We start from the raw sequence: 22,966 nt of genomic DNA, 5'->3' as shown, positions 1-22,966 counted from the left end.
AAGGCAGCCATAAATTTCAAATAGCTAATTTCCCGATTGACTCATTTAGTTTCCCACAGTACACTTCATTTCTTTTAAAAGGGGAGGAAATTAGGTACAGAAACTGCAAAAGAGGTAAGTTATAATGACTCTCCTCTACTAGGGAGATAAGACCTCGAGGCTGTATTTAGAACACAGGAGGCGCCTTTAGTCCTAAAGCGAATGGCCAATCTCTTACCATTTCAACATCTGTCAGCTCATTGTTATTGCACTATTGTTCTTTCTGCAGGGCAATTTCGTGCAGTCCTGTGATGCTCTCGCTCTGCCTTTAACACTACTGCCGATGGTAGTGTTGAGGGGAGTCGACAATCATGACTTGAAGAAGCATTATTAGATTTGCAAGAATGATGATGATAGGAGTGTGCTGGAGATAATAACGCAACTGAGGGGGATGGTGATGATGGTGCTGAGACAAAAGCTCCTTTGATCCTGACCATCAAGCTCTCTCTTCTCCTTCCACTGCCATGCCCACTCTGCCCACAAGCTCATTCTCTCTCTCTCCACCCAATTATGCGGATAGTTTGGATCTGGGCAGCACCGCAGTAACCTAACACAAATGCGGATAGCCTTGCCATAAACTGTAATGAGGACAATTCATTTAAAGCATAAATGAACAATGCCTTCTATTTTGGCCATCCATGGCGAAAAGCTGCTCTAAGAATAGGCTTTTAACTTGAGCCCTTGAGGAATGCTGTCGAGGGAGAATGTTCACTTTTTAGTTGCTTACAGCTGGCACATGCTCAACAATGTACTTTCATGACTTCAAGCTCACGTGAGCTCGATCACCGACATGACATTGTGATCCAACGTTGTAGGCTCATCCTGAGAGGGAAAAGAGCATTCGTTCTACACATATTACACAATTTGAGATGTCCAACTCCTCTAGCCAATCTTTTCCATCCGGGTGCCTAAAACTGAAGGCGGGAATGAAGAGTCATTGTATAGATTTGCCAAAAGTATTTACCGCTGAAGGCAAACAAAGTCATGGAAATCTAGCTATTTTGAGAAGGAACCACTAGCGGTGCTTACAATCGTCATTGCATAGTGAATGATTCCATCGTAAACCACAAGGATATCTGATTAGAGACTGGTACTGTAAATGATCAAAGGGAGCATTTACAAGACTGAGTATCCTCAACTGTCCTAAAAAAGGGCAGAAAATTACTCCTCCGAACACATCGACACCCCTGCTCACCAAGGCGGTAAGTGATATATAATTGGCCACGCAAAATAAGTATAACGTAGAGCACTCAAAAAGCCACAAAAAGTTATCTAAAGTTCCTTTCTCTGTCAATTTATATTCGGAATTTTTATTATCCACATCCCACATTGCTCAGCTTAATAAACAGTGGAAACTGTTACATTAGGATGCTAACATTTGATAACATGCGTTAATTTACCTGTGATTAATTTGGCAATTACTGATTGCACACCACAAAATTTTATCATTACATTCATTTGCACTTGTCTTTCGAAGAGGCCTACAAATATTCAAGAGCACTGAGGGTCTACAAACGGGGTAGCAAATTCATTTAAGTTAAAATTGTGTAGAAATTTACGATAGCTCTCCGTCAAAATCAAGGACTTTAACAAAGAGAGAAGTGCACATATTTGTACACACTCATATCTATCCATGCATATAATCACATTCAATAAAACACATCACGTGCACCCATTGGCGAACATGCATATGCAAAAATTTAATAATAAAATAACCTTTAAAAATACATTAAACTGTGTGCATACTCAATATTGATAATAACAACCATATTCCCTCATGCATATTCATATATGCAGAGGGACTTAACTTTAAAAATACGTATCACATCCACTCAAACAAACACACACATAAAAACTTATTTTAATGGTGAAATTTACGTAGACAGGTACACTCGTATGCTTATGTACACAAAAAATTCGCTCTCCAAGAAATATCTAAGGTTCAGGATCTCAGAAAATGTTAACAAACCAAAAACTTACACACCTAATTTTCCTAACCTCAAGTGAACATTTGGAATTTCATTCAATAAGTAGGCCCATCTCGAACACTAACTTAAGTATTGAAAATTTGATCACAACCAAACTGACTTGCACCCATGACGGCACCTACGTAAAAAATAACTGCGTCACCATTAAAGAAGTGGATTAATCTGATGGAGTGATAAAACGTCGATGGTGCAGCAAGCATGCGATACAGGAAAGTTGGTGGTGTGTTTCATGCAGAAGTGTCTATGCTACTCCTATTAATTCAGTTGTAAAACCCTGCAATCTCTGTGCAGCGTTATTTACATGTAGAATTTTACAGCCTCTCCCAATGCGTTTCTCACAAGAGTGATATGCGATTGTCTTTCAGCCGGCTCTACTGTAGACATTTTGGCTCTCCTTTGTCCACGTAAGATTCACTACACTGCGATGTCAATGATTTCTCAGCTGATTAACAAATAACAAAAAGGCAGCGTCGTAGGCTTTTGCTTCTGCCAGGAATGTCTCAAACTATGCAAGTGATAAAATGTGGACATAGGGATGTGCTGACAGCATGGTAGTATGATCAGATCTTATTTGCAAGAAGACACCACTCGTGGGTTCCGTCGCACTCGCAGCCAGCTTTGTTTGCATGATTGGCTCAAGGTGATGAGATAGGTCAAAAAATGCAGAGACAGATTATTCACACTTTTTCAGGTTTCACACAAGTGTTGTCTAACATGCTCACGAAACCTTGTTGTGATTACAGGAAAGTGATCAAATGAGGTAGACAGCAGGCACAAAAGGCCGTAGTAAATTGCATGTCTCATGTTACTGGTTTGATGGTCAGGGAGAGAGTCAGGGTTAATTCTGCGGGGAAAAACTAATGACATCTTCAATTTGTCCATTCAAATGTAGTTCCAAATTCCTGTAGCAAAGCTTCTCGAGCACGTGCATTTCTCTCGTAGTACTGCATCCCTCAGATCAGCCATTCTAGGCACGCATCATACCACACAGCGGTGTTTCAACTCAGCAGTCTTCAAGTTGCGACATTGTCGCATCCCATCGTCCTTCCCTTCCTGTCACACATGGATAATTCTACCACACTCACAAATCATGTTATGGCAGCCTGTGGTAGCACGCAACAACATTCATCGCAAATGTCATGTAGGCTGCAGCAGGAACGCATCTTATCGTCTTCTACTTCAGTGCGTACACACCAAACAACTTGCTTCAGTGGAACCAGATGGACTGTGAGCCAGAGGCAGAAGTACGAGTGAATTTCACCGAAAAAGACCATTTACAAGCATTTAACACGTTCTTCCCACAAATTGTTCTAAACACAGCTGTGATGTATGGCATGTCATTTCTTGTGAGATTCGTCAAATATATAGCTCCTATTGCGACAGTGCCCAACGTTGCAGGACACACCAATCTTAACCATTCAGGAAAACTGCTTCAACGAGGACCCCCTTCCACTGCAAGACAAAACATTGCAGTCAAGCATGGCCTGATGCTCAAACACAGAGCATCTCAACAGTACAGATAAGCATCATGCCTCTCGTCCACTCAAGTCTCGTAGTCTATCTTCCTTCTCAATGCCCACCGGCATCCCCTTTATCAGCCAAAAAACTAGCATCCTTAGCGTCTGCGGACTGTACCCTGCTCTCTCATATTGCCTTCGTCCATCCTACTTGCGGACAGTCTAGATGGCAGGCACTTAGCTTATGAACCTTGTGAGGACTTGAGACTGATATGCACATTGAGTGCAGCACATTAAAGGGAAGCCTTATTGTTGGGAGTCATCGCCGACATCCCACCCCAGTGCAGCTGACACCATCTTCATACCTCACAGCCTCTTTCTTCACCAACAATCTCTTAGTCCTCATCACTTAGTCTAACCCAATTTGGCAGCTATTGTGATGCAATGAAGTAGCCGCGAAATTCATTCACAACATTAAATGTCGACATACCGAGCTTGGCTTTGCTTGCAGAAGTGATCCACATTGACATCAAGTGCTGTTCATGGTGAAAGGGGAAGGACAGGGAGGAAACGCATTTTGACTGCACACGCCAGCATGGATATCGCCTTGTTTCTTTTTCATATTCACGGTATACGGCTGGTCTCATTGTTAACAATAAACTCACATATGAGGTAAGCTTAACCATATTTTGAGGCAAACATGCAAAGATTGCGTACGCCTCCAAGTAACTTCAGCATGCCCAAACCTACAGCATTTCCCTATAAAAACAGGCATGTAGGCACATCTTTAGCTTGTCGGATTAGGAATAATACACATATCGCCAATATTCTTGTAAGAATTCAAATAGCCCATCATTTGCATATTTTTGCTTTCGATGAAGTTCTCTAATTGCAAAGAGGACAAACACAGCTTCCTCACTCGCGTGAGCAGTGGAATGGAAGAGGCGACATCGCACCAACAGACTAGAAGATACAGCTTCCATCCATGAATTTTATTCCCTATCATTTGGCGAGACGGCGAACTTCTGTAATTGGCACGCTTACTGCACCTACAGATAACTAACGGTGATCGCCACTGAGGACCACTTACAACGATTACTTTACAATCAACATACACTCCAGCCAAAAAGTCATATTACTCACACGAGGAGAAGTAGAAAGCCTTTTTCAACTTATACAACCCAGATATTTACACCCCATGCTCCGCACCCAGGTCGTCTTTGTCACCTTAGTGTAGGAAAATAAGTATCCATGGTCTGATCACCAGTGACCATCGGAGATAAGCAAAAGAATGCTTCACGTCCGTGAGTGAGTTCACTCACGCCCTCACTCAGCTACTCGCAAGCTCACAGTCGTTGCCACCTGTGTATCCCTCTCCATATACCACGAAAACGAAATCACACCATCTGCCACTACAAACCCGAGAAAGTCAGGCAAGCGAAGGTGACATCAACAATTATGCTGCAATATACCAACACCTATCACTCAATCAGTGCTCATCCAAAGCATTGGCTATCTCTGACACTCTACATCGCACGCACCTCCACCACATGCTCCACTTCTTCTGCTCCATTGTTAGGCATAACATATCAAGGTCGCGGGATGACACAACCACGCGATTATTTCTACCTAAAATATCATCCTATAAATAAGTAGGAATAGCAAATGACATATGTGGAGTCGTTTAGTGGAGTGGGTGGGTTCAAAAATAGCTGAATAAGTATTCACACAGTGCCTCTAGAGCAGGCAACTCTGTGGCCTATTTCGAATTCAAATGCTGCCCTTAACCATCCTCACACGTTACTCTCTTTGCCCTCACTTTGACAATTTAAGGGGTGGCAAAACAGGATGCTGTGCTAACCGCAAGTGCTCACTACAATATCTTCTTCTTTAATGAAATTCGGCACTTGTAAAATAAAAAATGTCTTTGAGTGTGTAAGCATTAGGCAGGACGAATGAGTTGCGTTGGTTCATCTGTGCATTAGTACCATCGAGTGCGTCTTTCCCTCCAAACACGACTGGCCTCCATCCTATCACATCATCCATGTGGTATGGCGGTGAGTAACGAAGAGCATTGCTGGTGGCGAAGACGTGTTTGTGTAAGCAAAAGCATCAAGAGGGGTCTTAAGACGACATACTACTCCGAAGAGGCGGATATGAATTACTGACCTAAGGATTGCTGCTGCTGATCACCACTACAGTAATCCATTCTGCCAACTAAGCTGTCATTGGAGGCTACTTAGGCTCACACACTCCCAAGCCCTATGCTTCTCTGATGCGTTCCACTGACCATTTTACCTTCTTTATTTCTCTCCGTTTTTTCACTGCTCTCTTCTAGCACCCCTTCTCTATTGGTATTTTGTCTGCCCATCTGCCTGTATTGCCTCTTTCGCGTCTGGCTGCCTGTTTGTGTCTCCGTCTACCCGCTTAGGTTGCACATCTTTTATTGTTTTCCTAAACTTTATTTATTATGTGTCATTCTTACTCTTGCGATATCATGTCTTACCTTTCTCAGCCTTAGTGCCACACTCTTCTAAATCACCACTTTTTTTATAATTGGGCTGTCTGTTAACCAGTGAAGTATGTGCCGTAACAATTAGCTTAATGAAGAACAGTATCCCCAAAAATCACCCATATAGACTCCATAAAGTTATAGGACTAAATTAATTTGATAGAGCAAGAACTAACGTTTAACACGTCATATCACATTTCAAAACATCAACTAGATGTTGCGTCTTTCATTGATTGGCAGAAAATACCGGTCATAAATCATCAGCGTTCTCACCTACTTTCACGATCTTCAAAGGACAGAATGAGTTGAGGCACACAACATATGCGCATTAGCTAATGAGTATTCTGCTGCACCCTGACTCAAGTCTCCACCTCCAACTCTGACCACATTAATCTCTTGCATTCTACCTCATCGCTTACAAATATGTTATCCTCCTTGACTACAGACAGCACTTAGTGCAAAACGCCCATTAGCCATGTGGGACCTCATGGCTACCTATTCACATTCACACTAAGTGCATGATGCAAGAAGCACCATCGGAGGTCTCATTGGAGAGACAAAGCATGGGCGAATCACTCCACTGTAGCTAGTGCCATCCTCACAATTCACTGTCGATCCTTTTATCACCAATTGCATAGTCATTTTGTTCTAGATTAGGATGGCACCTTTAAAGAACCAATGATGTTCTCTGACACCATCGAATGGAGGCAGGCTAAGTTTACACTGCCTCCGTATGTGATCCACATTGACAGAGAGTGCTGCTCATGGTAAGGAGGTGGGTTGAGGAGGATATCCTGTTCATCACACACTTGCACATGCAATCGCTCTGATTATCCCCACATTCACATTATCTAGTTAGCCTCGTTGTTAACAATTAAAGAGTTCAGCCATGACTTGTGTGCTAAATTGACTTGAATGGTAACCGCCTTGTTGTACAGAGGGAGGCTTTTCAATTGGTAGAGTGGTTTGCTTCATCGATGGCAATTCATTCAACATGTCTAATGGTAAGGAAGCTTGTGTCTTATCACACAACATACACTTTTGTTTGCGCGGTGGCGCGCTGTCCATTGGATCTTCACATCTGCTCTACCCACACTCCCGTGGTTCCCGCGATCACAAAGAACGGACTCAAGTTTGGTTAATTTGATCACTCCACCACTTCGAACACTCACCAACCACCAGGGTGCCCTTTAAAAATAAACACTCCCAAAGATGTCTCTGTTTCTTGCCAATATTGAGAAGGCAAACTGCAATGTGGTGGAAAGGAAGGCAGATGCATAAATAGAAAGGTGAGTTGACCATGCCCAGCCAGCTTATCAACACATGATTTAGCCTGCAGCACCTCCGGATGTCAATAGGTGGTTTGATGCATCTTTTTTATGTGAGGTTGGATATGACATCGAAAATGTCCTAGACAACTTTGCTCAGTCTAAAATCGTCAGCATTCGTACTAGTTAGTATTTAACAGGACACCTTCAACTACTCGAGGTAGTCCCACGCAATCATCCTCAATTTGTCAAGAACGAGACGGAAGTGTAAGCTGCATGCGTTAGCAGACTGAGAGACATCTCCATCCTCCACATCGAGTCCACCTTCCATCTGAATGTGTTGAATGCTGCTTACTTAAATGTCCATCGTAGCTGCAGCCTCTACCGCGCTTGAACTTGAGGCAGTAGAGCCTTTGCCACCTCTGCTCATTTTCCATAGCCATCCAAATTGATTTGCTGATATGTAATGATTCAGTGGTGGTCAGTAATCGGCACGCTTTCTGATGTTGAAGAATGCCGTAGGTGAAGATCTGTGAGAAGGACTTACAAGGACTGTTCTATCAACCAGTACCGTCTCAAGCTGGAACAGGAGTGCATTACTGACGTGATATTTAGTTTCGCAGAGACAAAAGACGTGAATCTTCTCCGTCGCTACAAGTCAGTCATGATCCCAGCTGTTAATGCACGCGTGTGATTAGTGCGGAGGTAGGCGAGTAAACGTCGTCTCATCATTGGTGACCGTTGAAACAGAGAGACGAGTGGGTTTGAATTCCGTGAGACGGCTCACTTACTACGTCAGTCACTCACACGCACCTGCTCCCTTAATCGTAGCTGCTTCCACCGAATTTCCCCTCTCAACGCACAACAATACCAAATTCATACCTCTGCCAACACAAGCACGAGGAGGTCAGGCGTGTGAAAGTGACATCAACAATAGCGCTGCAATATACCAACACCAATCACTCATTTGGTATCCATCCAAAGCCTTGGTGTTCTCTGACATTCTACATTCCACTTATTTTCGCCACGCTCCCCTTTTTCTGCTTCATTGTTTGACAGGACGTTTCGAGGACGCGAGATGACACAATTACTAGACTATTTCTACATGACTCATTCTGCTATTGATAAGCGAGCATAGTAAAAGCCACAAGTAAAGGCGTTGAGCAGTGTGGGTGGGTACAAAATTAGCTGAGTAAGCACTCACACAGTGTGTTCCATGCAGAAAACTCCCTAATCTCAAACATCAACCAAATGACGCCGCCTAATTAGCAGAATTGTCATGCAATGCATTCAAATGCGGCATCTACCCAACACCATTCACTTCTCTCTGTGTCATCATGTTGAACATTTGACGGGTGGCCAAGCAGGATGCTGTGCTAATCGCTAGAGCTCATTGCAATGACTTCTCGTTTAGTGGAAGGTGTTACTTATCAAGCGCAACTCATCGTTTGTGCGGAACCATTAGGAAGGACGGATGAAATGTGTCGGTTCATTTGCTTGTCAATGCCCTACACTGTGCCCCCTACACTCGAACCTATCGCCATCATCTATACCACTGCGTGTCACTTCTTTCGCACAAATGCAAGGTCCGATTTTCTGATGCATCACTAGCCGACTTTACTTCTGTACTTTAGCTGCAGAATCTCCTCATCCAGTTGGTGGGACAAGGAGAGTATGTTGGTAAACTGTGGTGCGAGGTGCTCCTCTAAAAGCACTCAAAACCATTGAACTGTGGTGTTGAAACACTCAACAGCACATGCTTTGCGTTCAGAATGGTCTCCTCCCACTAAATGACATCCTCTTCAATATCTGCATTACGTCCCAAACACCAATGCGACTCCTATCCACCAACGTCTTTAATGATGCCTTCTTAGGTCATTATTGTCTCCTCTCTGCATTACCACAGGAAGAAACAGTAGACCATCGAGTAGCCACAAAAAACAACCCACTCATTTTACCAAAAAAATAAGCAACAAGTCAATAATACTGTGCTGACAGGAATAAGGGTGGTGATAGATGGACGTTTTGCCTTAGGAGGTAAAACATTCATTGATTGTATTATTCGCAGCCATCATATCCTGCCTTCTTTTAGGATTGGCGTCATAATAAGCTGCCGCGTTGATTGCTTTGCCCCTTCTTCCTTCTTTGCCAAAAAAGCAAAAGGGAAAATCGTGTTATCTTATGTGGGCCACTGAAGTACTCAATCACGATAAAAGGCAGCCATAAATTTCAAATAGCTAATTTCCCGATTGACTCATTTAGTTTCCCACAGTACACTTCATTTCTTTTAAAAGGGGAGGAAATTAGGTACAGAAACTGCAAAAGAGGTAAGTTATAATGACTCTCCTCTACTAGGGAGATAAGACCTCGAGGCTGTATTTAGAACACAGGAGGCGCCTTTAGTCCTAAAGCGAATGGCCAATCTCTTACCATTTCAACATCTGTCAGCTCATTGTTATTGCACTATTGTTCTTTCTGCAGGGCAATTTCGTGCAGTCCTGTGATGCTCTCGCTCTGCCTTTAACACTACTGCCGATGGTAGTGTTGAGGGGAGTCGACAATCATGACTTGAAGAAGCATTATTAGATTTGCAAGAATGATGATGATAGGAGTGTGCTGGAGATAATAACGCAACTGAGGGGGATGGTGATGATGGTGCTGAGACAAAAGCTCCTTTGATCCTGACCATCAAGCTCTCTCTTCTCCTTCCACTGCCATGCCCACTCTGCCCACAAGCTCATTCTCTCTCTCTCCACCCAATTATGCGGATAGTTTGGATCTGGGCAGCACCGCAGTAACCTAACACAAATGCGGATAGCCTTGCCATAAACTGTAATGAGGACAATTCATTTAAAGCATAAATGAACAATGCCTTCTATTTTGGCCATCCATGGCGAAAAGCTGCTCTAAGAATAGGCTTTTAACTTGAGCCCTTGAGGAATGCTGTCGAGGGAGAATGTTCACTTTTTAGTTGCTTACAGCTGGCACATGCTCAACAATGTACTTTCATGACTTCAAGCTCACGTGAGCTCGATCACCGACATGACATTGTGATCCAACGTTGTAGGCTCATCCTGAGAGGGAAAAGAGCATTCGTTCTACACATATTACACAATTTGAGATGTCCAACTCCTCTAGCCAATCTTTTCCATCCGGGTGCCTAAAACTGAAGGCGGGAATGAAGAGTCATTGTATAGATTTGCCAAAAGTATTTACCGCTGAAGGCAAACAAAGTCATGGAAATCTAGCTATTTTGAGAAGGAACCACTAGCGGTGCTTACAATCGTCATTGCATAGTGAATGATTCCATCGTAAACCACAAGGATATCTGATTAGAGACTGGTACTGTAAATGATCAAAGGGAGCATTTACAAGACTGAGTATCCTCAACTGTCCTAAAAAAGGGCAGAAAATTACTCCTCCGAACACATCGACACCCCTGCTCACCAAGGCGGTAAGTGATATATAATTGGCCACGCAAAATAAGTATAACGTAGAGCACTCAAAAAGCCACAAAAAGTTATCTAAAGTTCCTTTCTCTGTCAATTTATATTCGGAATTTTTATTATCCACATCCCACATTGCTCAGCTTAATAAACAGTGGAAACTGTTACATTAGGATGCTAACATTTGATAACATGCGTTAATTTACCTGTGATTAATTTGGCAATTACTGATTGCACACCACAAAATTTTATCATTACATTCATTTGCACTTGTCTTTCGAAGAGGCCTACAAATATTCAAGAGCACTGAGGGTCTACAAACGGGGTAGCAAATTCATTTAAGTTAAAATTGTGTAGAAATTTACGATAGCTCTCCGTCAAAATCAAGGACTTTAACAAAGAGAGAAGTGCACATATTTGTACACACTCATATCTATCCATGCATATAATCACATTCAATAAAACACATCACGTGCACCCATTGGCGAACATGCATATGCAAAAATTTAATAATAAAATAACCTTTAAAAATACATTAAACTGTGTGCATACTCAATATTGATAATAACAACCATATTCCCTCATGCATATTCATATATGCAGAGGGACTTAACTTTAAAAATACGTATCACATCCACTCAAACAAACACACACATAAAAACTTATTTTAATGGTGAAATTTACGTAGACAGGTACACTCGTATGCTTATGTACACAAAAAATTCGCTCTCCAAGAAATATCTAAGGTTCAGGATCTCAGAAAATGTTAACAAACCAAAAACTTACACACCTAATTTTCCTAACCTCAAGTGAACATTTGGAATTTCATTCAATAAGTAGGCCCATCTCGAACACTAACTTAAGTATTGAAAATTTGATCACAACCAAACTGACTTGCACCCATGACGGCACCTACGTAAAAAATAACTGCGTCACCATTAAAGAAGTGGATTAATCTGATGGAGTGATAAAACGTCGATGGTGCAGCAAGCATGCGATACAGGAAAGTTGGTGGTGTGTTTCATGCAGAAGTGTCTATGCTACTCCTATTAATTCAGTTGTAAAACCCTGCAATCTCTGTGCAGCGTTATTTACATGTAGAATTTTACAGCCTCTCCCAATGCGTTTCTCACAAGAGTGATATGCGATTGTCTTTCAGCCGGCTCTACTGTAGACATTTTGGCTCTCCTTTGTCCACGTAAGATTCACTACACTGCGATGTCAATGATTTCTCAGCTGATTAACAAATAACAAAAAGGCAGCGTCGTAGGCTTTTGCTTCTGCCAGGAATGTCTCAAACTATGCAAGTGATAAAATGTGGACATAGGGATGTGCTGACAGCATGGTAGTATGATCAGATCTTATTTGCAAGAAGACACCACTCGTGGGTTCCGTCGCACTCGCAGCCAGCTTTGTTTGCATGATTGGCTCAAGGTGATGAGATAGGTCAAAAAATGCAGAGACAGATTATTCACACTTTTTCAGGTTTCACACAAGTGTTGTCTAACATGCTCACGAAACCTTGTTGTGATTACAGGAAAGTGATCAAATGAGGTAGACAGCAGGCACAAAAGGCCGTAGTAAATTGCATGTCTCATGTTACTGGTTTGATGGTCAGGGAGAGAGTCAGGGTTAATTCTGCGGGGAAAAACTAATGACATCTTCAATTTGTCCATTCAAATGTAGTTCCAAATTCCTGTAGCAAAGCTTCTCGAGCACGTGCATTTCTCTCGTAGTACTGCATCCCTCAGATCAGCCATTCTAGGCACGCATCATACCACACAGCGGTGTTTCAACTCAGCAGTCTTCAAGTTGCGACATTGTCGCATCCCATCGTCCTTCCCTTCCTGTCACACATGGATAATTCTACCACACTCACAAATCATGTTATGGCAGCCTGTGGTAGCACGCAACAACATTCATCGCAAATGTCATGTAGGCTGCAGCAGGAACGCATCTTATCGTCTTCTACTTCAGTGCGTACACACCAAACAACTTGCTTCAGTGGAACCAGATGGACTGTGAGCCAGAGGCAGAAGTACGAGTGAATTTCACCGAAAAAGACCATTTACAAGCATTTAACACGTTCTTCCCACAAATTGTTCTAAACACAGCTGTGATGTATGGCATGTCATTTCTTGTGAGATTCGTCAAATATATAGCTCCTATTGCGACAGTGCCCAACGTTGCAGGACACACCAATCTTAACCATTCAGGAAAACTGCTTCAACGAGGACCCCCTTCCACTGCAAGACAAAACATTGCAGTCAAGCATGGCCTGATGCTCAAACACAGAGCATCTCAACAGTACAGATAAGCATCATGCCTCTCGTCCACTCAAGTCTCGTAGTCTATCTTCCTTCTCAATGCCCACCGGCATCCCCTTTATCAGCCAAAAAACTAGCATCCTTAGCGTCTGCGGACTGTACCCTGCTCTCTCATATTGCCTTCGTCCATCCTACTTGCGGACAGTCTAGATGGCAGGCACTTAGCTTATGAACCTTGTGAGGACTTGAGACTGATATGCACATTGAGTGCAGCACATTAAAGGGAAGCCTTATTGTTGGGAGTCATCGCCGACATCCCACCCCAGTGCAGCTGACACCATCTTCATACCTCACAGCCTCTTTCTTCACCAACAATCTCTTAGTCCTCATCACTTAGTCTAACCCAATTTGGCAGCTATTGTGATGCAATGAAGTAGCCGCGAAATTCATTCACAACATTAAATGTCGACATACCGAGCTTGGCTTTGCTTGCAGAAGTGATCCACATTGACATCAAGTGCTGTTCATGGTGAAAGGGGAAGGACAGGGAGGAAACGCATTTTGACTGCACACGCCAGCATGGATATCGCCTTGTTTCTTTTTCATATTCACGGTATACGGCTGGTCTCATTGTTAACAATAAACTCACATATGAGGTAAGCTTAACCATATTTTGAGGCAAACATGCAAAGATTGCGTACGCCTCCAAGTAACTTCAGCATGCCCAAACCTACAGCATTTCCCTATAAAAACAGGCATGTAGGCACATCTTTAGCTTGTCGGATTAGGAATAATACACATATCGCCAATATTCTTGTAAGAATTCAAATAGCCCATCATTTGCATATTTTTGCTTTCGATGAAGTTCTCTAATTGCAAAGAGGACAAACACAGCTTCCTCACTCGCGTGAGCAGTGGAATGGAAGAGGCGACATCGCACCAACAGACTAGAAGATACAGCTTCCATCCATGAATTTTATTCCCTATCATTTGGCGAGACGGCGAACTTCTGTAATTGGCACGCTTACTGCACCTACAGATAACTAACGGTGATCGCCACTGAGGACCACTTACAACGATTACTTTACAATCAACATACACTCCAGCCAAAAAGTCATATTACTCACACGAGGAGAAGTAGAAAGCCTTTTTCAACTTATACAACCCAGATATTTACACCCCATGCTCCGCACCCAGGTCGTCTTTGTCACCTTAGTGTAGGAAAATAAGTATCCATGGTCTGATCACCAGTGACCATCGGAGATAAGCAAAAGAATGCTTCACGTCCGTGAGTGAGTTCACTCACGCCCTCACTCAGCTACTCGCAAGCTCACAGTCGTTGCCACCTGTGTATCCCTCTCCATATACCACGAAAACGAAATCACACCATCTGCCACTACAAACCCGAGAAAGTCAGGCAAGCGAAGGTGACATCAACAATTATGCTGCAATATACCAACACCTATCACTCAATCAGTGCTCATCCAAAGCATTGGCTATCTCTGACACTCTACATCGCACGCACCTCCACCACATGCTCCACTTCTTCTGCTCCATTGTTAGGCATAACATATCAAGGTCGCGGGATGACACAACCACGCGATTATTTCTACCTAAAATATCATCCTATAAATAAGTAGGAATAGCAAATGACATATGTGGAGTCGTTTAGTGGAGTGGGTGGGTTCAAAAATAGCTGAATAAGTATTCACACAGTGCCTCTAGAGCAGGCAACTCTGTGGCCTATTTCGAATTCAAATGCTGCCCTTAACCATCCTCACACGTTACTCTCTTTGCCCTCACTTTGACAATTTAAGGGGTGGCAAAACAGGATGCTGTGCTAACCGCAAGTGCTCACTACAATATCTTCTTCTTTAATGAAATTCGGCACTTGTAAAATAAAAAATGTCTTTGAGTGTGTAAGCATTAGGCAGGACGAATGAGTTGCGTTGGTTCATCTGTGCATTAGTACCATCGAGTGCGTCTTTCCCTCCAAACACGACTGGCCTCCATCCTATCACATCATCCATGTGGTATGGCGGTGAGTAACGAAGAGCATTGCTGGTGGCGAAGACGTGTTTGTGTAAGCAAAAGCATCAAGAGGGGTCTTAAGACGACATACTACTCCGAAGAGGCGGATATGAATTACTGACCTAAGGATTGCTGCTGCTGATCACCACTACAGTAATCCATTCTGCCAACTAAGCTGTCATTGGAGGCTACTTAGGCTCACACACTCCCAAGCCCTATGCTTCTCTGATGCGTTCCACTGACCATTTTACCTTCTTTATTTCTCTCCGTTTTTTCACTGCTCTCTTCTAGCACCCCTTCTCTATTGGTATTTTGTCTGCCCATCTGCCTGTATTGCCTCTTTCGCGTCTGGCTGCCTGTTTGTGTCTCCGTCTACCCGCTTAGGTTGCACATCTTTTATTGTTTTCCTAAACTTTATTTATTATGTGTCATTCTTACTCTTGCGATATCATGTCTTACCTTTCTCAGCCTTAGTGCCACACTCTTCTAAATCACCACTTTTTTTATAATTGGGCTGTCTGTTAACCAGTGAAGTATGTGCCGTAACAATTAGCTTAATGAAGAACAGTATCCCCAAAAATCACCCATATAGACTCCATAAAGTTATAGGACTAAATTAATTTGATAGAGCAAGAACTAACGTTTAACACGTCATATCACATTTCAAAACATCAACTAGATGTTGCGTCTTTCATTGATTGGCAGAAAATACCGGTCATAAATCATCAGCGTTCTCACCTACTTTCACGATCTTCAAAGGACAGAATGAGTTGAGGCACACAACATATGCGCATTAGCTAATGAGTATTCTGCTGCACCCTGACTCAAGTCTCCACCTCCAACTCTGACCACATTAATCTCTTGCATTCTACCTCATCGCTTACAAATATGTTATCCTCCTTGACTACAGACAGCACTTAGTGCAAAACGCCCATTAGCCATGTGGGACCTCATGGCTACCTATTCACATTCACACTAAGTGCATGATGCAAGAAGCACCATCGGAGGTCTCATTGGAGAGACAAAGCATGGGCGAATCACTCCACTGTAGCTAGTGCCATCCTCACAATTCACTGTCGATCCTTTTATCACCAATTGCATAGTCATTTTGTTCTAGATTAGGATGGCACCTTTAAAGAACCAATGATGTTCTCTGACACCATCGAATGGAGGCAGGCTAAGTTTACACTGCCTCCGTATGTGATCCACATTGACAGAGAGTGCTGCTCATGGTAAGGAGGTGGGTTGAGGAGGATATCCTGTTCATCACACACTTGCACATGCAATCGCTCTGATTATCCCCACATTCACATTATCTAGTTAGCCTCGTTGTTAACAATTAAAGAGTTCAGCCATGACTTGTGTGCTAAATTGACTTGAATGGTAACCGCCTTGTTGTACAGAGGGAGGCTTTTCAATTGGTAGAGTGGTTTGCTTCATCGATGGCAATTCATTCAACATGTCTAATGGTAAGGAAGCTTGTGTCTTATCACACAACATACACTTTTGTTTGCGCGGTGGCGCGCTGTCCATTGGATCTTCACATCTGCTCTACCCACACTCCCGTGGTTCCCGCGATCACAAAGAACGGACTCAAGTTTGGTTAATTTGATCACTCCACCACTTCGAACACTCACCAACCACCAGGGTGCCCTTTAAAAATAAACACTCCCAAAGATGTCTCTGTTTCTTGCCAATATTGAGAAGGCAAACTGCAATGTGGTGGAAAGGAAGGCAGATGCATAAATAGAAAGGTGAGTTGACCATGCCCAGCCAGCTTATCAACACATGATTTAGCCTGCAGCACCTCCGGATGTCAATAGGTGGTTTGATGCATCTTTTTTATGTGAGGTTGGATATGACATCGAAAATGTCCTAGACAACTTTGCTCAGTCTAAAATCGTCAGCATTCGTACTAGTTAGTATTTAACAGGACACCTTCAACTACTCGAGGTAGTCCCACGCAATCATCCTCAATTTGTCAAGAACGAGACGGAAGTGTAAGCTGCATGCGTTAGCAGACTGAGAGACATCTCCATCCTCCACATCGAGTCCACCTTCCATCTGAATGTGTTGAATGCTGCTTACTTAAATGTCCATCGTAGCTGCAGCCTCTACCGCGCTTGAACTTGAGGCAGTAGAGCCTTTGCCACCTCTGCTCATTTTCCATAGCCATCCAAATTGATTTGCTGATATGTAATGATTCAGTGGTGGTCAGTAATCGGCACGCTTTCTGATGTTGAAGAATGCCGTAGGTGAAGATCTGTGAGAAGGACTTACAAGGACTGTTCTATCAACCAGTACCGTCTCAAGCTGGAACAGGAGTGCATTACTGACGTGATATTTAGTTTCGCAGAGACAAAAGACGTGAATCTTCTCCGTCGCTACAAGTCAGTCATGATCCCAGCTGTTAATGCACGCGTGTGATTAGTGCGGAGGTAGGCGAGTAAACGTCGTCTCATCATTGGTGACCGTTGAAACAGAGAGACGAGTGGGTTTGAATTCCGTGAGACGGCTCACTTACTACGTCAGTCACTCACACGCACCTGCTCCCTTAATCGTAGCTGCTTCCACCGAATTTCCCCTCTCAACGCACAACAATACCAAATTCATACCTCTGCCAACACAAGCACGAGGAGGTCAGGCGTGTGAAAGTGACATCAACAATAGCGCTGCAATATACCAACACCAATCACTCATTTGGTATCCATCCAAAGCCTTGGTGTTCTCTGACATTCTACATTCCACTTATTTTCGCCACGCTCCCCTTTTTCTGCTTCATTGTTTGACAGGACGTTTCGAGGACGCGAGATGACACAATTACTAGACTATTTCTACATGACTCATTCTGCTATTGATAAGCGAGCATAGTAAAAGCCACAAGTAAAGGCGTTGAGCAGTGTGGGTGGGTACAAAATTAGCTGAGTAAGCACTCACACAGTGTGTTCCATGCAGAAAACTCCCTAATCTCAAACATCAACCAAATGACGCCGCCTAATTAGCAGAATTGTCATGCAATGCATTCAAATGCGGCATCTACCCAACACCATTCACTTCTCTCTGTGTCATCATGTTGAACATTTGACGGGTGGCCAAGCAGGATGCTGTGCTAATCGCTAGAGCTCATTGCAATGACTTCTCGTTTAGTGGAAGGTGTTACTTATCAAGCGCAACTCATCGTTTGTGCGGAACCATTAGGAAGGACGGATGAAATGTGTCGGTTCATTTGCTTGTCAATGCCCTACACTGTGCCCCCTACACTCGAACCTATCGCCATCATCTATACCACTGCGTGTCACTTCTTTCGCACAAATGCAAGGTCCGATTTTCTGATGCATCACTAGCCGACTTTACTTCTGTACTTTAGCTGCAGAATCTCCTCATCCAGTTGGTGGGACAAGGAGAGTATGTTGGTAAACTGTGGTGCGAGGTGCTCCTCTAAAAGCACTCAAAACCATTGAACTGTGGTGTTGAAACACTCAACAGCACATGCTTTGCGTTCAGAATGGTCTCCTCCCACTAAATGACATCCTCTTCAATATCTGCATTACGTCCCAAACACCAATGCGACTCCTATCCACCAACGTCTTTAATGATGCCTTCTTAGGTCATTATTGTCTCCTCTCTGCATTACCACAGGAAGAAACAGTAGACCATCGAGTAGCCACAAAAAACAACCCACTCATTTTACCAAAAAAATAAGCAACAAGTCAATAATACTGTGCTGACAGGAATAAGGGTGGTGATAGATGGACGTTTTGCCTTAGGAGGTAAAACATTCATTGATTGTATTATTCGCAGCCATCATATCCTGCCTTCTTTTAGGATTGGCGTCATAATAAGCTGCCGCGTTGATTGCTTTGCCCCTTCTTCCTTCTTTGCCAAAAAAGCAAAAGGGAAAATCGTGTTATCTTATGTGGGCCACTGAAGTACTCAATCACGATAATCTCTTGCATTACGCCGTGTGCATATATCATCTGCAACCACAGGGACTGCTAGCTCCCTATTTTGTTAAAATGAAATCGTTTGTTATGCTACGCTACAGACGATAAAGCAGCATTTAACTGACTTATTGCTCGTAAGTACCCATTGCGACTACTTAATAGAACACCAAGAGTTCTCATAAACCAAAGTGTGGTGTATATTTGTGGGTCAATTTTCACGGACACAAGTGCTAGGACGCTGCGTGGAGGAGCTAAATTGTGGCTGCAAGCAGCACATTGATGAGGCACTCCCACTCTACACGCAAATTGCCAAGCATTCGTCACCACTTCCGCCAGTCCACTGCTGCTGTTCTTCCCTTTATTCTATGGCAAAGTAGCACAGTGCCGTGTGCGGACAGGCATTAATCTAATGACACTGCCAACGCCACTTGCAAATGTCATGTCGAGCGAAGATGACACATGTGTCACAAGGATGCATCACTTGATGAGCTGATTGCCAAACCTCAATGCTCTCATTTGCAGACATGCCTAAAGGCAGCATGTGCAGGAGACAAACGTCCAGAAGCAATTTTACGCTTTGCAAAATTAACAGGTCTATGTATTCAAATTGGGTGTGCATTGGAGGTACTCATCCCACCTCACTATTTAATGAACCAATGATACAAGCAACAGAAAGCAATCAAGGTGTGGGGGAAATGTCTTTGCATTCTGACACCCACCTCCTCACTTTACACCACTAATAGAAGCAAAGCGGTTGTAGAGGACGTGGAACACATACGTGGATTCTCCCTCCCCATCCCATCGCATTATATCACTGTGTGTGTGCACGGACGCATCGAGTCACAATCGATTCAACCGCACGCATGTCGTCTTTAAAGTGAGCGCATGCTGTGGCTTGCTTGTCGCTAGCAGCAGATCACGCTGCTGTTCACAGTGGAAAGGCGATGTGGGAAGAAATCAGTGGCGAGCAATTTGACATGGCTTCAGCAGATAGTGAAGAGCTGCTGTATGTTTGGTACAGGCGGCATGATCCGCAGTAGGCGTCATTCGCTGAATACTCATATCACGGTAGGGCGCAAATCTCCTCAGGTGAATAACGCAACGCAAAAGTCACTGTGGTTGACAGGAAAATCCATGGGTTCTGGAAACACACTATGCTTCAACCGATACTTGCAAAAGCTGTAGCATGCAATAGGCTAGACAGTGGTGATTTCAGCTAACTATGCTACAACAGCCCCACTTCAGAGCATAGTCTCCCTACCACTTGCCAGCACACTTACGCGTAGAAGGAGAGAGCAGGAGGAGAGAGGTGGTGAAGAAAGTGTGTAGTGGAAATGAGGTGGAATTATTGCCTGACGTAATCGCCACGGCGCAGGCAGATGCACACCACACTGGCACCGCAGCACGCAGAACAAAACCCACGCAAGCAGCCTCGAAATCACACCTTCTATTGGGCGATAGCCTCAAGGCTAGTGAGGATGGGTATAAATTGTGTGCGTATTTCCAAAACCACTCGAGTAATCACATAACAGCCTTCTACCCACATACACACACACAAACACGTATCCGAATGCTGTGTGTATTTCTCTCCATTACTGTAGTCCTCACATTTCTCTCCGTCCTAGCTAAACGGAGAAAGGCTAACACGAGACCTTCTTTCATCACCATACCCTTCGCTCCACGAGAACCGAGGAGAATCCGTGTGATGACTCGATTAAGTCGAGTTGCCTCATTGCCATGTTTTTGGCGGAGGGACGATGATGAACATTACTACAGAAGGAATTACTAGGCAATGAAATAATCAATCACTTCGAGCAGCCTCAGCCAATGTTCTGCATTTATTTTCTGCCCTTTTGCACCACTTTGTGCTTTTTAAGCATTATTTTGCGAAAAGAGAACGCTTTTATGTGGATTTGCTTATAGTATTTTCACGTATCTTAACAAACCATAGTATGCAGCATGGAGCAGGGGGAACACACAATCAGAAGTTTGGTTGGGCCTTGCGAGGTGGTTCAACCATTGCAGAGGATGGTAAATAATTAGTTGGGAGGAGGAATTATTGCAAAGTGAGTGACTTCTGACAAAAGCAAGCCAATGTTTTGGGACGCGATTGCTAATGCTTGGTAAGGAGAAAATTGAAATTGAAATAGGAAAATGTTACAAGACTCAGTTCAAAGTTCATAGCCACCGTGATGTGAGCACTTGTATTCCCTCAAGAAATAGGCAAACTACCTGGCAAATATTCCTAATAATTTGCTGATTCACTTCGTGACCCCTTTTTAATCAGTCCACATATTTGAATATGGTGGTCTGTGATTCCTAATGTGCAGACCCTCTTGCCCACAAATACCACCACACCCCTCTCCTCGCCGTCATACTTACCCGCTACCACACAATTTCTCCCCTCTCTTCTCTCCCTTCTTCCGCTTACTAAGAGTCTAGTTAATATCCATGATAGCACTGAAATTATCCAACGCCAAATAGCTCTCCTGTTCAAAATGTTTGCTGCAGTTAAAATCGCACATGCGATTTTTAATGCAGGTACACCTACGTGAAAGGCGCATATGAGAATGAATTCTTTCCTTTACAAACGTGGTCGGATAGCCGTGAGGCTGGAATCTTCTTAGATGGGCAAGTACCTCAATTGACCCAAGTAGGTGTCCACCGTGCACTTCTCTGCTTCCAATAAGAGAAGAAAACATGCGCAGTGACAGTCAACAAGGCAATTTACAATGGCTGCAGTCAGCACAAACACGAGGCGCTTTACCTCCTGATGCAAATTGCCCATCATGCAAACAGCCAAAACTCTGCCAGCTCACTGTTATTTCCCCATTGTTCATTCTGTAGAAAAATGCCATGAAATGTAGTGTATGACCATGCCATCTCCGATTGCACTGCCATTGCTACCTCGATGTCAGTGCTGAGGCAAGCTGGCAATGATGACAGGGAGTGGCATCATCAGAAACGCATGGAGGGTGGGATTTGAATGGGACTGGGGATAAAATGTGGGTGAGAGCGTAATCTGTAATACGGGCAATTAATTAGGTGCAAAATGAAATGCGTCCCCCACTTTGACCATCCATGGCGAAAGCTGCTCAAAGAAAAGCCTTTAAGCCTATTTCCTTGGAAGATACTCTAGGGCAAGAATGCTTGCATTTCAGGTACTCCATACTGGCACATTTCCAACAATGCACTTTCCTTACTACCACCTTCACGTTAGCCTAACCACTTACATGAATTTGCATTTTATGGACTGATGCTCATCTCAAGAGGAAGGTAGGCATTCATCCCACGTACGTTACACAATTTGGACTGGCATGCTCCTCTGGCGAATCTCTCCCTCCAAGTGTCTCTAACCAAAGTCGAAGGTGAGGAAGTAAGAGCATATTGCGTGCGTAGAACCATCGGGTGATATTGCTCAAATCAGCTAAAACTGAACGCTTGAAGAAGGCATGGAGGCTAGCCGTCTTGTGGAGGAGGCAATAGCAGTGCTGACAAGCGTCACTGAGGAGAGATCGGCTCATTCGTCAACAGCAATGTCAATTGTTTCGTAACCGGTATTGTGCATGGCTCAGGGCAGTATATTCAAATCTGAGAACGCCTACTCGGCCTCTGCAAATGGAGATGTGAATTATCTTGTCAGGTTGAGAAAGTCATACTCATCCATTGCCTGGCTTACAACGCCAAGACACATTATCACCGCTGCTCACAATGCTATTGAGTGCATCATCACTGGTCTCACATATTGCGTTTAATGTGGTGCTCTCGAAAAGTCACAGATAATTTGTAAATTATTCTTCCGCTATGTATCTGCGTTTGTCAATTCATTAGGCCCGCCTACGCACAATCCAGGTAACTGGAGTGTGAGAACTGCTGCATTAAGACGCTAATGTTTGCCAATGTGCCTTTGAGTAGTATCCACAGGTCGGATCATGGGAGCAGGTGTAAAATATATAGCCAGATGTAAGCCTACGCGGTCTAATGTTGGGAGAATCAGAGGCAATCAACCTCCTT

The 22,966-nt window shown here is 43.5% G+C and overlaps 1 protein-coding gene across 1 annotated transcript; it reads right to left on the bottom strand. All coding sequences in view use genetic code 11, as the record gives it.

The window, feature by feature from the left end:
• Nucleotides 1–807: 807 nt before the first annotated feature.
• EGR_02037 (hypothetical protein) lies at nucleotides 808–7,595 on the bottom strand (the record flags this gene model as incomplete). The annotated part of the gene is made up of 3 exons (XM_024491286.1): nucleotides 808–861; nucleotides 7,034–7,184; nucleotides 7,480–7,595. 3 exons carry the CDS (start codon nucleotides 7,593–7,595, stop codon nucleotides 808–810), a joined length of 321 nt encoding a protein of 106 aa, XP_024354429.1.
• Between the last annotated feature and the right edge of the window lie 15,371 nt (nucleotides 7,596–22,966).

This window comes from Echinococcus granulosus (assembly GCF_000524195.1).
Source record: "Echinococcus granulosus chromosome Unknown EG_S00008, whole genome shotgun sequence".
Classification (NCBI taxonomy): domain Eukaryota; kingdom Metazoa; phylum Platyhelminthes; class Cestoda; order Cyclophyllidea; family Taeniidae; genus Echinococcus; species Echinococcus granulosus.
The sequence above is the reverse complement of the archived record's forward strand: the minus strand, read 5'-3'. Positions and strand labels throughout refer to the sequence as shown.